The sequence below is a fragment of the Gallus gallus genome, chromosome 28 (assembly GCF_016699485.2).
Source record: "Gallus gallus isolate bGalGal1 chromosome 28, bGalGal1.mat.broiler.GRCg7b, whole genome shotgun sequence".
NCBI classification, from domain to species: domain Eukaryota; kingdom Metazoa; phylum Chordata; class Aves; order Galliformes; family Phasianidae; genus Gallus; species Gallus gallus.
This window is the reverse complement of record NC_052559.1, coordinates 1,200,946-1,215,130: the sequence shown is the minus strand read 5'-3', so window position 1 is coordinate 1,215,130 and position 14,185 is coordinate 1,200,946. Positions and strand designations below refer to the sequence as shown.

At 57.0% G+C, this 14,185-nt stretch overlaps 3 protein-coding genes and 1 long non-coding RNA gene across 6 annotated transcripts; 3 read left to right on the top strand and 1 right to left on the bottom strand.

Annotated features, from left to right (window-relative positions):
- Positions 1-1,311: 1,311 nt before the first annotated feature.
- Positions 1,312-3,076, top strand: LOC100857333 (platelet glycoprotein Ib alpha chain). The gene is made up of 2 exons (XM_003642839.6): positions 1,312-1,441; positions 1,558-3,076. Exons 1-2 carry the CDS (start codon positions 1,439-1,441, stop codon positions 2,650-2,652), a joined length of 1,098 nt encoding a protein of 365 aa, XP_003642887.2. The 5' UTR covers positions 1,312-1,438; the 3' UTR covers positions 2,653-3,076.
- Positions 3,077-4,008: 932 nt separating this feature from the next.
- Positions 4,009-4,734, bottom strand: LOC107055328. The gene is made up of 2 exons (XR_001470384.4): positions 4,517-4,734; positions 4,009-4,356 (listed from the first exon to the last, which is right to left on the bottom strand). It is a non-coding gene; the product is annotated as an uncharacterized LOC107055328 (long non-coding RNA).
- Positions 4,735-4,811: 77 nt separating this feature from the next.
- On the top strand, positions 4,812-7,766 carry NDUFA11 (NADH:ubiquinone oxidoreductase subunit A11). The gene is made up of 4 exons (XM_429731.8): positions 4,812-4,921; positions 5,012-5,104; positions 6,594-6,716; positions 7,566-7,766. Exons 1-4 carry the CDS (start codon positions 4,840-4,842, stop codon positions 7,676-7,678), a joined length of 411 nt encoding a protein of 136 aa, XP_429731.7. The 5' UTR covers positions 4,812-4,839; the 3' UTR covers positions 7,679-7,766.
- A 644-nt stretch (positions 7,767-8,410) lies between these two features.
- Positions 8,411-12,634, top strand: KLHL33 (kelch like family member 33). Of its 3 annotated transcripts, none has more exons than XM_004948667.5 (5): positions 8,411-8,439; positions 9,127-9,654; positions 9,896-10,829; positions 11,221-11,391; positions 11,815-12,634. In XM_004948667.5, exons 2-5 carry the CDS (start codon positions 9,132-9,134, stop codon positions 12,389-12,391), a joined length of 2,205 nt encoding a protein of 734 aa, XP_004948724.2. In that variant the 5' UTR covers positions 8,411-8,439; positions 9,127-9,131; the 3' UTR covers positions 12,392-12,634. The 3 variants fall into 3 exon arrangements, with proteins under 3 accessions (XP_004948724.2, XP_040509551.1, XP_040509550.1); XM_040653617.2 differs by having other exon boundaries at positions 8,411-8,667; XM_040653616.1 differs by lacking the exon at positions 8,411-8,439 and having other exon boundaries at positions 8,746-9,654.
- Positions 12,635-14,185: the final 1,551 nt, after the last annotated feature.

Sequence of the window (14,185 nt, the reverse complement as noted above, 5' to 3'; positions counted from 1 at the left end):
AGATAAGAATATTTGGGGTAGGACAGTTATGACAATCAAAACACTTGGACTGTAAATTAAAAATAGATTTGAGAAAGAAATCTTGCTTAGAAATGCTTTAGGTTGAAGAATTTGACTTGTTTTCAGACCAAATAAATGTAGGACTACCTAAGCTGGGGGTGAGAGTTTGAGAAAAGAATTACAGTTAGCAAATTGAGGGAGGTCATTCTCCCCCTCTGCTCCATTCTTATGAGATTCTACCTGTGCTCCGCTCCAAGGCCCCAGCACAGAAAAGATGTAGACCTGTTGGGGAAAGCCCAGAGGAGGCTGTGAAGGTGCTCAGAGGGCTGGAACACCGCTCCTATGGAGGGCAGCAGGGAGAGCTGAGCTTGTTCAGCCTGGAGAAGGGAAAGCTCTGGGGAGAGCTCATTTCTGCAAACCACTCTGTGATTATATTCTCTGACTCTGTGATGCTGAGGTCAGGGTTTGTTGCTGTGAGGTGGTAAGAGATTGCATCACTTGGGTTTTTGGTTGATGGTTTGTTTTTTTTTTCTCATGGCCTTTATTAAACTCTCACTATCTCAACCCACAAGTTCTACTCTTCCTGTTCTCTCCTCTATCGTGCTCTGGGGGTCAGGAGGCAAGCGGTAGGTGGGTCCTTAGCTGCTGCCTGGGATTAACCCGAGTCCACAGAATGGAGAACCAATACAAAACCATCGTAGCCAGCAGCTGCCCTTGGAGCTTCTGTGGGAGCCCATGTCCCGACCCCTGAAGTGCTCTGTGGTGACCTATGGGCCCGGCAGGCAGAGACAGCTTGGCTGTAGGAACTGCAAGCAGGAAGAGCTGCAAAACCCAGCTCCTTCCTCTGCCTCTCATCTCCTTGCCCGCTCTGTGCCGTGGCTTCTCCCAGCAGTGTTAAAGCTGCCCTGCAGTCCAGCAGAGCCATCCCCTTCTCTCCTGGGAAGCCAGAAAGAAAGGAGCTCTCTTTGACACCACCGACCAGCTGAGGTCATGCGCAGAATCCAGCTCTGCCCGGCACACCAACCAGGCTGCCGTCCCCAGGTGGGGAGGGCTGAAACCCGCGGAGAGCTGCAAAGGAGCTGCCTTGAGGCAGGGGAAGGGGCGCATCTCTGTGCAAGGGACACTTGTGCCAGGGTTGGATGTGACGCAGCCGCTGGGGTGCGATGCATGGGCTGCTCCTGTGTGCAACCCTCACCCCTTTATGGGGCAGAAGCAAAAATGACGGAGCTGCTCTGCACTTGGATGGAGACTCTTGCAAGGAGCCGTGACGTGGCAGCACAATTAAAGCGGGAGGTGGTGCTGAAGCACAGCAGATGAGCTTGGCTTCTCCAAAAACCACAGCTTCCCTCCCAGCAGCTGCGGGTGCTGATACAGGGCCTGTCCAGCTTCTGCTGCCAGAAGGGAGGCAAAGCAGCAGGAGAGCAGATACTGAGGGGTCATGGTGAGCGCAGGGGAGCGGTGGCCTTTGGGGTCTGGGTGCTCGGGGTCCGGGTGCTTGGGACGCCCACAAGGCCGGGGCTGCACCCACAGCCACACACAGCTGGGCTCTCCCCGCAGGCCGTGCGGTTTCCCGCTCTGCTCCCGCTGATCCTCGCAGCCCTGCAGCCCGCAGCCGTCCCCACAGAGCCGCCGCCGCCCTGCCCGTGGGAGATGAACAAGGTGAAGGACATCGTGGAGGTGAACTGCACCGGGCAGGATCTCGGCGCGGTGCCCGTCAGCCTGCCTGAGGACACGGGCATCCTGCTGCTCAACGCCAACCGCCTGCTGTCCGTCTCCACGGCCGCCTTCCAGACACTGCCCGAGGACACGGGCATCCTGCTGCTCAACGCCAACCGCCTGCTGTTCATCTCCACGGCCACCTTCCAGACACTGCCCGCCCTGCAGGTCCTCGACCTGTCTGACAACGGCCTGCAGGCTGTGCTCACTGAGGCCGCGCTGCCCAGCCTGAAGGAGCTGCTGCTGTCCCGCAACGCGCTGGAGGCTCTGCCCGCCCTGCAGGGCCTGCCCGCGCTCACCCGCCTGGCCCTGGCTCACAACAAGCTGCAGGCTCTGGCTCCCGCGGCCTTCCGTGCCGTTCTGCAGCTGCAGGACCTGGACCTGCGGGGCAACGCGCTGCGGACACTCCCCGAGGACGTCTTCATGGGGCTGCGAGCGCTGAAGGACTTGGATCTGTCGGACAACGCCTTGGAGGAGCTGCCCAGAGGGCTGCTGCAGGACCTGGTGACGCTGGAGACGCTGTGGCTGTCGGGGAACCGGCTCCGCGCCCTGCCCTCCGGCTTCTTCCCCGAGGGGCACCTCTTCGCCTACGTCTTCCTCACCGAGAACCCCTGGCACTGCGACTGCGACCTGGTCTACCTGCGCTCGTGGATCCTGAGGAACGAGGGGAGCGTCTATGAGCCCGAGCGCGGCCTGGGGAAGACGAAGGTGGAGGTGGCCCCGGAGAAGGTGCTGTGCCAGAGCCCCTCCGAGCACCTGCAGAAGCCCATCATCCGCTTCAAGCCCAACTGCGGCCACGTGGGGGATGCAGAAGAAGAGGAAGAGTATGAGTTCCATTATGAGGAATCGACCCTTATATACCCTCTCCTTGCCTCCTTGTCCCCGGTGTATCCACCCAGCTCCGAAGAGCCCACCACCGCCCCACATACTCCTTGAGTCCTTGTGAGTTTTTGGGGGTCCTTGTGACCCCCAGAACTCTCTTGTGAGCTCCCTGCACCCAGTGCATTTATCCAGCTGGGGGCTGAACCATTTTTGCCTCCCACACTGGGTGCTATACTTGGCCCGCTTGGCTCTGCTGCTCCTGTCTTGCTTATTTCCTTAGCACTACTCTCACACTCATTGTGCTTGCTAGATCTGAAATGATTTCTGGGCTGTTTGGCAGGGGTAGGAGTTGTCATAAACCAGAGTTCGGGGCTGAAATGCCAGGTTTTGGGGTCATTTTGGAAAAGCAGAGATGGCTTTTTCACTACGTGCTAACTCCTTCTGCTCAAATAACAGAGAGATGCATCATGCTTTCAACTCAGAGTCGGGTTATCACAGAATAAATCACAGAATAAATATTTTCTTTGTCTGGAGTCCATACGTTGTCTAATTTCATTTCACTCAACCTCCAGCAGTGCTGTCAGAGTCCAGCTAATGGCAAATTGTTGTCAGTGCTTGGAACTACAGAGAATATAGGAAATGTCCACTCATACCTAGCTTCCTCATGCAGAGAAGAGCTGGAGGATTTTAGATAGGAAGCAAAACATCAGATTTTTTGGGAGACTATCTTTAGGTTGTGGACTTGGCCATCACTGCAGACCACTGTAGTTGGAGGTATTTCACTGCCCTCAGAAGGGCCCACATGCAGCAGTGCTTATTTTCTTCCCAGTGAAAGCCATGTCGCACTGACAATGTCTCTGGCTCTGGTGTGGAACAAGTAAAAGCCCCATTCCTTTCCATTCATGCCACACATCCCCTAGAGCGTTAACTTTGTTCAAGAGATGCTCCAGTGTAATCCACTGTTTTCGGTGTTCTCAAAGTAAGGGGCCAAGAACCATGGGGGTCTCTTGAGAAGATGTGAAGAGGAAAGGGTAGACTGAATTCTGGGAAAGTGGGAAAGGCAGATCCAGGTGCTCAATCTCCACAGTGCACGCTCCTTGCCTTGCACTCTCACGTGGGTCCGGGTCATGCTGGATTATGAAGCGGCCTGGGCATTCTTCAGTGTGGATGAGGAGATCCCCATCTTCACATTGCCACCCATGTCATTCCATGGGATCAGATCTTCCCTGCTGTGGGTGGGTCCTGGAACATGGCTCAAACTGTGGCCCTGATGAAGAGGAGAAGGAAAGCGACGGCGCTGTGTGTGTTGTAGCCTGCAGGCTCTCAGTGGGGCCAAGGTTGGAAGGAACACAGGAAGGTTTTCGCTGTGATCTCCTGCCTGCAGTTGGGCTGAGCACAGAGCTACCGTGGGTGGCTTTGGGCACTGCTGTATCATCCAAAATCTGGGAAGAAAACTCTCTAACTCCAGTGTGGCGTCAGAAAGCAGCATTCATTTATTCCTCACAATACGTACCGGGTAACAAACCAAGTGCTCATGGCATTCAGGTTCTACATTTAAACCACACATGCAGTACATTGGCAGACACATTCACTCCTTCCCAAGAACTCAATACATGCTGATGTCCCTCAGGGTGTGTGTGTGATAGCATTTAGGGTGGTCGTACGCCCACTTACTTTATCCCCACTTTTCCATCATCTGCTCCATGACGGTGACTTCTGGCCGACCTCGAGCTGTTTTTCCCCAATCTGGCAAACTTCCATTGTTTGTTAGGCCATACTGAGCAACTTCCAAGGCAACGAAATCCGCGCACAAAGCACCTGGTGGACACAAAGATGAAGACAGTTATTGTGGCTCCAGTGCTTCCTGTGAAGCAGAATTAACAGAGAACAAGGCTGTTCGTGCACCACAGTTGAAATGGAAAGTTTTAGAACTGGCACTCATTGATTTCTTTCACTGAATGAATACATCGGTCCTTACACTAACACGCTGACCGCCGCTGCCAAACAAACCAGCCCGGATCAACACCATACAACCACTCAGCGGCTCTCCTGATGAGGACAGATTACTTCTTCCACTCGCGGCCCGTCGCTGCCCTGACGGCGGTTGTTGTGGCGACGCGGAACCGATCTGCGCAGGAACGGCAGCGCTGTGGGGCAGAGAGACGGCGAGAGCACCGGCCCGGGGGCGCTGATCTCGCGAGAGGCGGGTTTCGACCTCGCGAGAGGCTCGCCTCGATCGCCTCGCGAGAAGCGCGGTTTGCTCTCGCGAGAGCGCGGCCGTGCCCGTGCCCTTGCGGCGCTATGGCGGGCTATTGGGACGGCCCCGAGGGCGAGCAGTGCCCGCAGCGCACCTGGCTGACCACGCGGGTGGGCGCCGCCGTCGGTGAGGGCCGCTGAGGGCCGGGGGGCGGCGGGCGGCGGGGGGCGGTCCCGCACGGCCCCGCTGTCGCTGACGGCCCCGCTCTGCTTGCAGGCCTGCTCGGCTCGGCGTACCGCATCATCCTGCTCCGGCCCGGCTCCGCGCTCGCTGCGCTGCAGATGGCGGCGTCGGACACGGTGACGATGGGTAAGCGGTGGGTGACGGAGCGGCCTCGCAGCCCTCAGCCCCGCGCGTGCCGAGGGCCGCCTGCCCCCCCCCCCCCCCCCTCCACTGCCCCCATCTCGGCGTGGGGCACCCGCAGCTCCGCGCCCCGCCGCCCTCCGGGTTCCCATTTCCATTTCCCCCATCGCCCGCCCGGTGTCCCCTCCTGTAGTTCAGAGCCGTTCCGCTCCCGGCGCTGCTCAGAACGTACAGCACAGCGCTGCAGCCGTGTCCCCTTTGGCCGCCTTTCGTGTGTCCGAGTGCCCCTGGAGCGCTGCGTAGCGGTCATGGCAGCGTTGGGAGCTGCTGCTTTGAGTGCCCGAGGCCCCAACCCGGCAGAAGGAGCGTCCTGTGCTGAGTGCTGCAGAACCAGAATGAGAACGTGGGCTGTGTTCTGCATTTACACCTTAAAGAGTGCTTTTTGTGCAGCCTAGAGGAGGAGGTGCGTGTTTTCAGTGCTTACATGTGTTCTATACATACATACACGTATATATGTCCAGCTCCTGGACAGAAGCATAACGGAAGCAAACGTCCCTTGCTTCTCTACTTCACATCAGTTAGGCATCACGCTCAATAGATGACAGTTTGAAGAGCAAAGGCAGTGTTTCTGACAGCAGAAGGAAAATGAGCGTTTCTCCTCATCGTTTGTCAGCTGCTTATTGCCAAGAAGAAACAACGTAGTTATCTTACTGTAGTCTGCAAGGGAGAGGATGCTGGAGGATGAAGCAGCGACCCAAGGGCTGTTCCAGCTGCAGGGTGAAGCCCGCAGCCCCTGGCACACACAGTTTTCATTAAACTCACCTCAGTTTTCAGTCTGATTCGATGCCTGTGCCTCCTCTGTCTCTCCCCCAGCAGCTCTGCTCTGAACCAGAAGCCAGTCTGCACGTGACCCAGGTCTGCAGCTGCCTGCTCAGCTCTTCAGTAGTGATTTGAGCCGTAAAAGCTCATTATGGCGGCCCCGATCACATCACCAATTATTGCTTGGATAAACCTTGTAATCCCAAACCGGCATGCTGAGTCCTCCTACTGTGTCACATCTGAGCATAGCTGCGTGCTGGGGAGGCTGAGCCTGAGCAGCTGAAGTCCAATGGGTTTTTTCTTGCTCCAGAGTGGAGAAAGTGGAGAGCTGAGGGGCTGTGGTCCATGGGCTCTGTTTCCTGAGTGCTCTTTTTAGCTCATCATAATCACATTTGCTGCTGGAAAACTGCAGAGCTTTGTAACACGGGCTTGTAGTTTGTCTGTTACCACATAGACTTCATTGTGGATGTTTTTGGGTTGGTGTTGTATCCAAGAAGGATGAATAGAGTCTGGAGATGGCGCCTGTGTCACATCTCTCATCAGAAATCCATATGGTAAACCAAAGCACCTTCATTTTCTTCTTTCTTTCCAGAGGAACTGCTTGTGGCTGTGTACCTCGCAGCAGCACGCGTTGCCTGAAGACCTTGTGCTGAGTTTCTCTGCCTTCTGTTCACAGCTACGCTGGGCGCCGTGTTCGGGCTGACCACCTGCTTCAGTGCCCAGGTCCGGGAGGAGCCCCAGAGCCCCTTGGACTATTTCATCGGGGGCTGTGCCACAGGAGCTGTCTTAGGAGCCAGAGGTAAACGTGGGTGGTGCCTGGAGTGGGCGATGAAACGAGCCTGCTCTGTTTTCCTGAACCTTTCTTAGGGGAAAACAGTAAAACCACCTCAGTGTCAGGCTGACTTGGCAGCTTAATCTCTTCATCTCTGTGTGTGAATTCCGTTTCGGGCCGGTTTTGCTGACGTTTCGCTGTAGGGCTCTGCTCAATAAATAGTGCTGCAGGGCGAGACCGGAGCTGACATGGAGGAGATTTACAGCACGAGGACAGAGCTGACCCAGCACTGCCCATTATAACTACTGATAAGTTGAAATTGCGGGATATTAAAAATGTTGTTGTGGAAATCTGTGTCATCTTGGCAACAAATGTGATTTATTATGCATGGAAAATACGATCTGTCATCTGTTTTGTGAATTCCTCTTGCAATCTGAGGGTCAAGCTATGTCTTTCAGCTGTCCCTCCCATGACGTTTCCAGGCTAGGTTAAGTCCTGCAGACACTGATACAGCTCTGCTTTCTGTAGGCATTTGCAGACTCAGTGGTAAAGGACTGAGAGATTTTATTTTTAAGTTCCAATTGTGGTAAAATTGGGTTTCTCTTTCCCTGGTTGCTAAGCTGAGAGTTTGAAGCAGTGATTGTTGTAGTTTTGAGGTAAGCAATTAGGATTTCCCTCTATAATGAGACAGGGCAGTGGGTTATAGATGGTTATATCCCAAACTGTGGGCAGAAAAAATGAGAGAGAACTTGGAAATAAATACACTTCTCTGGTTTCTGTTGACAACCAGTGGTATTTATGGTCAAGGAACACGTGGAGTCTGTACTGATCTGCTTTGTGCCTAAGAGATCTCTTTTATTGCTTGTTTTTTTCCAGCTCACAGTTACATGACCGGAACCGTCGCATGTTTGGGCTTTGGAACTACTGCTGCATTAATGAAGATAGGTAATAAGGAAGGCTGGAGGCTGACGGGGCCTCCCAAGCTGTAAATTTGCCATTCCACCCCTCAAGCTAGATCTTGAGTGCTGTATGTAATGAGACGTTGTGTAATAAAAAATACTGTCAAATGGGCTGTCAGAAGGTGTGCACATCGTCCTGGTGTTGATAGGATTGGGCTGAGATGCAGAAAGGAGGAGTGAGGAGAGGCTGAGAGCGCAGTGTGGTTCATCTTGGAGAAGGGGATGTGAAGAGGCGATCGGATCGGATGGTTTCACAAGATCACGGTTAAGAAGAGACATTCAGGTGCAGGGTGAACATGGAAGGTGTTAAGCATGGGTTACAGAAATGGAAATTGTGCCTAGGTAGGAAGAGAAAGATCTTACAGTTGGGATAGATCACTGGAAAATGGACCCAGAGAAGCGAGGAAACCATAGCTTCTGGGGACACAAAATTCAGTCGGATGTGGGAATATGAGGGTCCAGGGACGGGAAGTTTGGGGATGGGGATACAAGTTCTTGGAGATGGGGAAATAGGGGTGTGGGGCCGGGAGGCAGCGGGGATGGGACAGCGCGGGGTTGTGGCACTGCCTGCACCCTCCTGCCTGAGAGGGGAAAAAATCCCAGCGGTGTCCTCCCACCGCCGTCCTCAGGGAACCCTGCTGTCCGACCGCCCCGTCCCGGGCACCGGGGCCATGGCCCTCCCTCCAGGCCTGTCCCAGCTCCAGCGCCGTGGCCACGTGTCCAGGCTGGGCTATAATTACCCGCACACATTCCTGGGGGGTCACAGGAGCGTCCCAGAGCTGCGGCGGGCGGTAAGGTGGGATGAGCGCGCGGTCGCAGCACAGCAGTGCAGGACGTGGCACACGGCGCACGGCACGCGACACGGCGCTGCCAAGGACACACGACACCGTGCAACGTGCGGGGTGCTGCCGTGCGCTGCATGGGGATGGGGACAGGGCACGGAGTGGGACGTGCACGGCAGGGTCAGCACGGTGCGGAGCAGCCGCTGGTGCGGAAGGACACACCGTGCGTGGTTTGTGGTGTGTGGCACCAATGGGATGGAGTGGTGGCTCTGTGGGGAGCCGGGCTGGCAGCAGTGGTGCTGGTGGTGGTGGAGCAGAGGTGGTTGTGAGCGTAGGGCAGCGGCTGGGGGAGAGGGATGATGGGGGACACTGGGCTGTGGGGCTGTGGCTTTCAGGTGGATTGGCTGTATGCCTATCGTTTCATCCCGTGCTGTGCAGCAGAGGGTTGAGCACTGAGGCAGGTGGGGGGCATCCGACTCAGCTAAGGGATGGGAAAAGCCCACAGGTCTCATCTGTCTTGGCAAGAGGCATCAAATTCAACTGTGGGGCAGTAGCAGAGCATGGTTGTCTCAAGCCTTTGGCAATGGATCCAGTATATTTTGCCATGGGGCAGTGCCAACAGCAGCCCCGTGTGCCCACCCAGGACAACCTGGCTGTGGGGATGGCACCCTGACCTCACTCCACGTGTTCCCACAGGCAAGATGTGGGTCGCAGAGGGGCCAGCCCCAGCCCAGTGGCACCTGCGGGATGGGGCCCACGCCAGACACTTCCTGGCCATGGCCAATGACCTCCGCACCGCGGGACAGCTGGTGGATGTGGCCGTGGGCCCGGAGGGTGACGTGGCCCATGCTGTGGTCTTAGCCTCTGTCAGCTCCTTCTTCCTATGTTTCCTGGAGGACAGGACCCGAGAGCTGCGCCGGGGACCCCCAGCTCATATCCCCCTGCCACCAGGGGCCACACTGTGGGGCTGGCGGGCCCTCCTGACCTTTGCCTATGAGGGAACTGTGCCCCATGGCAGGGAGAGGGAGGTGGAAGAGTCTGCCCGTGTTCTGGGGGCCCCACGGGTTGTGGCTGCCTGCGCATCCCGGCTGGAGGGCGACCACCAGGAAGGGGGTCCTGAGGCCCTGGAGGAGCAGTGGGAGACACTAAGAGCCATGGAGCAGCTCCACGCCAGCGGTCTGGGCTGTGACCTCCGGCTGCAGGCAGGGGATGAGGTCATCCCAGGTGAGCTGGGGGTGGGGGTCCCTTGGGGGGAGAGAGGACCGGGTACGTTGGGTCCCCTGTGGGGGGAAAGTGGGCACAGAGGGGCAGTGCCCGCCTCCAAGCGGGGATGGAGCGGGAGGTGTCCTGTGGCTGGTCCTGTGGGGATGGAGGGGGGGATCAGTGGGGGACACCTGAGTGTCTGAAGGTCACTTAGGCACTGGGTCCTCCTCCAGCCCCCATCCTTTTTCCTCCTTTCCCCTAGTTCAGCGGCTGGCCCTGAGCTGCTCCTGTGACTTTTTCCGGGCTCTCTTCACTTGCCCCATGCGGGAGGCGACCCACGACCCCGCCGCCCCGCTGACCACAGGACTGACCCCCGCGGAGCTGCGTCTCCTCCTCTCCTTTGCCTACACAGGGGCTGTGGTCGGGCCGTGGCCCGCGGTCCTGGAGGCAGCCGAGACCTCCCTGCGCTACCAGGCCTGGGGGCTCCTCACCCTCTGCCTGGATGTTTTCACCCACGGCCTGACCCCAGAAACCGGCCTGGACGTGCTGGCCTTTGCCGTGGCTTATGGGCTGGCCCAGGTGAGCCGCACAGCGGAGGACTACGTCTTGGCCACCTTCCCTACTGTAGTGGCCACTCCAGCCTTCCTGGATCTTCCTGCCCACCTTCTGATCCGCCTCCTCCGCTCCGATGGTCTCAATGTCCTCCATGAACTGGAGGCTTTGGAAGCGGCGTCCCGGTGGCTGAAGGCCAATGGAGACGGCCGAGAGGACCTAACCAGGGAAGTTCTGTCATCCGTTCGCTTCGCCCTCATGTCTGGCCAGGAGCTGAAGAAGATCCCATCGGTGACCGCAGGGGTGGCGGACCCAGGGCTCCTCCGCCAGTTGGTGGTAGAGAGTTTGGCCCCCATGGCCCAACTGCCGTGCCGGGTGCGCTCCTTGCAAGAGGTGCTGGTGGTTTGTGGAGGAGACAAACTGACGCCGAACATGGCAGCCCGGAAGCCCAGCGGGAACCTCTGGTTTGCCCACCGCTATCTCAACGCTGTGGGGCTGGTGAAGCACGTGGAGTGGAGGGCATTGGGGCAGTTTCCCGATGGTCCACGCTTCCGCCATGCTGTGGCTGTGGTAGGCAACACTCTCTATGTCCTGGGTGGAAAGCGCTACTACGGGGTCCATGACACCCTGGCCAGTGTCTACAGGTGAGGGCCACGTGGGGTTGGAGGGAGCAGTGGGGGAGGGAGAGCTGCTGCATGGATCCAGGTCTCCGCGTGTGGCCCCGAGATGCTCCGGTTGTCTGCTGGCCTGGGATGCCCTTCCCCTGCAGAGCCCTCCTGCCGTGGGATGTGGTGGGGTTTGTAGGGGATTGGACAGGGAGGGCCCCTCCTGGAGCTGCCATTTGGTCTCAGGCCATCATGGCATTGGTGTCGCCAGGAAGGGGAAGATGTTCCCGTGCAAGGGGACCGTGGAGCCCCAGGGAATTGTCAGGTTGGCTGCCTGTGGGTGGGTTGTTGCTCTTGGCAGTGCTGACGTCACCTCGTGCCATTGTGGATAGCAGCTAGCCTCTTGCCCCCCTTTCTCTCTCAATCCCAGGTATCAGCCTATGGACAACTCCTGGGAGCGTCTGGCCAGCATGACCTGTGGGCGAAGCTACTTTGCTGCTGTGGCACTTGAGGGCTCCATCTATGCCCTGGGGGGCAGCTCGGGTGATCTCTACTGTACGGACACTGTAGAGTGTTATAATGTGGCTGCCGACACCTGGAGGTGAGACCTCTCCACTCGGATACCTGCTTTCCCCTGCCCTAGCAGCCCCCAGCATTGGCCACTGGTGCCCATTGAGTGCTCTCTGTGTCGCTGACACTCCAATAGAGGAGTCATTGTTGGGCAGTGATGCCGTTGGGTAGTGGATGAGTTGGCTGGTTGTACTCGTGAGGGTCTGTTGGCTCTGTTAATGAGAGGAATCGTTTAAATGTCTTCCAGCTATGCTTCTCGGGTTATCTGTTGGGTATTGGCCAATACTGCCAATACTGCCCACTGAGGGGTTGTACTGGGGCTTGCTGGGTGTAGCCTGCTGAGTGCTCAGTGGACCCATGGCTAGCAGTGCCAGCAGGGATCTGCTGGGCAGGGAGTCACCATGGGGTAGCCCTGCTTTGCCTGCCCTTCACCCCTCCCTCTGTTCTCCCCTAGGAGGTGCCAGTCCCTGCCAATGGCTCTGTGTGGACACGCGGCGTGTGCCCTGGATGGTGCCCTCTATGTGTCAGGGGGGTGTGATGAGGCGTACCAGTGCCAGACAGCCCTTCTGCGCTACATCCCAGGTGCACCAGCCACAGTCCTGGCCCCTATGAACGGGCAGCGAGCTGGCCACGTCATGGAGGAGGCGGGTGGGCAGCTCTATGTGGCCGGGGGGCTGTGCCAGAAGGATGGGCAGACTGGCTACAGGGACCAGCTGGCCTTTGAAGTGTACAGCCCCAAGCTAGATATCTGGGTCCTCCTCAGCCCTTTGCCCCATGCCCACGTAGTGGGGGGTGCAGCTGTGCTGGGAGGGGAGCTGCTTGTACTTGGAGGGTACAGCCATGAAACGTACCGGGACACCCACCTGATCCATGCCTACCAGCCGGGCGCCCGGCGCTGGATCACACGGGGCACTTTGCCCCACGCCTACACTGACCTCCGGGTGTGTGTCCTCACTGTCCCCCCGGCACTACGTGGCCCCACTTGCCTCGAGGACCCCCCGAGATCACCCAACGCCCTCTCTAACACTTAGGGGTCATTCAGAGCTCTGTACTCCATACTGGGCTCCCAGTGGGCACCTCTTGGGGCAAAATGTCCCCCAGGCTCCTCCCAGTACTTGCCCTGCACTGTGGGGCACAAAGGCCACACTGTACACCACCACACTGTACCTCCAGGAACGCTCACGGTGTCGCCCCACCACCCCAAGCCCTTCAGTGGGAGCTGAGGATCTCCCGGATCCCCCACACCCTTGTACTGAATAAAAGTGGCTCCTCAACTGCCTGTTTGGGTCTCCTTTGTTCTGCTGGGGAACCCAGACATTTGGATGCTTCTCTCTCACAAGTAACAGGAGAGCAGAGACTGGAGAGCTGAGTGTCCTGGGGGGGTGATGGTGGGGACCAGGGCTGTCTGCATTCTGGGGTCCACTGGGGAGTGGTCAGGGGAGGGCACAAGGGCTCTGGCTGCCTATGTTCACTGGGTCTTGGGATCAACAGCCATCTTGGAGTTCATGGGGGATCATGAGGGAAGAGGAGAGCCCTGGAGTGTCAAGGGTTTGGGGTAAGATGGGAGGTTAGTCTGTGGAGGGTCCTCAGAGGTCTTGGCTTCCTGAAGTTTCCCAAAGGGTATGGGTTACATGGAGATGGGGGGGAACCCTGGGGAAGTGTTGTGGGGGGAGGCAAGGGTACCAGTGATATCCTGGGGGAGGGAACAGGATTCTGGGATGGGCAGGGGAGGGCTGCGTGTTCTTACAGCCCCTGGGGGCTTTGGGGTAAACAGCATCCACTGCTTTTCCCTTCCCTACGGATCCAATCACGGTTTGGGAGAGGACCAATGAAGTTGATGAGATATTTCTTAGCCTTGACAAATCCACAGTCTAATCCAAATCAGCTTGCCCATGAAGCACCAAGAAATGTGCTCCAAGAGGTCTTGTTCTGGGATTTTTCCAGGCGCTGAAGAATTGTAGTTCTTTGGTTGACCTGTTGGCCTTTTTTAAAACCATTGCCACATTTGCACTTGTCGGGTCACCAAGAACCTCCCTCTATCTGTAGGACCTTCCAGCGATGGCAGAGAGCAACATGCAAGGACATCACTGCCCTCAGCACGCGTGGAAAGAGCCCGGTGGGTCCCATGGGCATCAAAGCAAGTCTGGGAAAATACTAAAGCACGTTGAAGGGAGTTTCCTGAATAGGAGAGGTGCCCACCTATCTCTGCTGTTTGAGAATAGAGAATGTCTTGTGGGAGAGGTGGTGGAATGTGGCTGTGTTGGCTGCAGTGATCGGGATGTATAGTCGAGTTACAGCGATATAGCTGAGTTCAAAACCATCCACTCCCAGTGTGAGACGACAGCCAGGGAAAACTGCAGACCCTTGCTGAAACTTGAAGGTGAAAGAATGTGAGAAATGAGAAACATCGTGGTTACAAAACAGTCCTGTAAGAGCGCTGCAAGGTCTGAGTTACAGTGCTAAGAACAAAGATAACCATAACCGGTGTGACCTCACCTACCTGTGACATTTCCATGCATGCGATTCATGGCTGGGAATGGCAGGTTGGAAATGAAGCTCCTGCCTGGAGGAAACGCTCTGCCCTGTGCTGCATGCTGCCCTTTGGCTCACTGCCTGGTTGGGGTAGAGAGCGACGTGAGAAATGTGTCTCCAGGCCTTCAGCTGGCAGAGGGATCCTTCCCTGCCCTGTGCAGCCCTCGCAGGCAGAGTGATGGATTAAGTGTGGGTCATGGAAATGGGGGAGGAAACATTATGGGAGGGTGTGGGGGGAAAAAGCCATATCTACTATTCTTATCACCAGTGGTCACAAAATATTCATAGCAGAA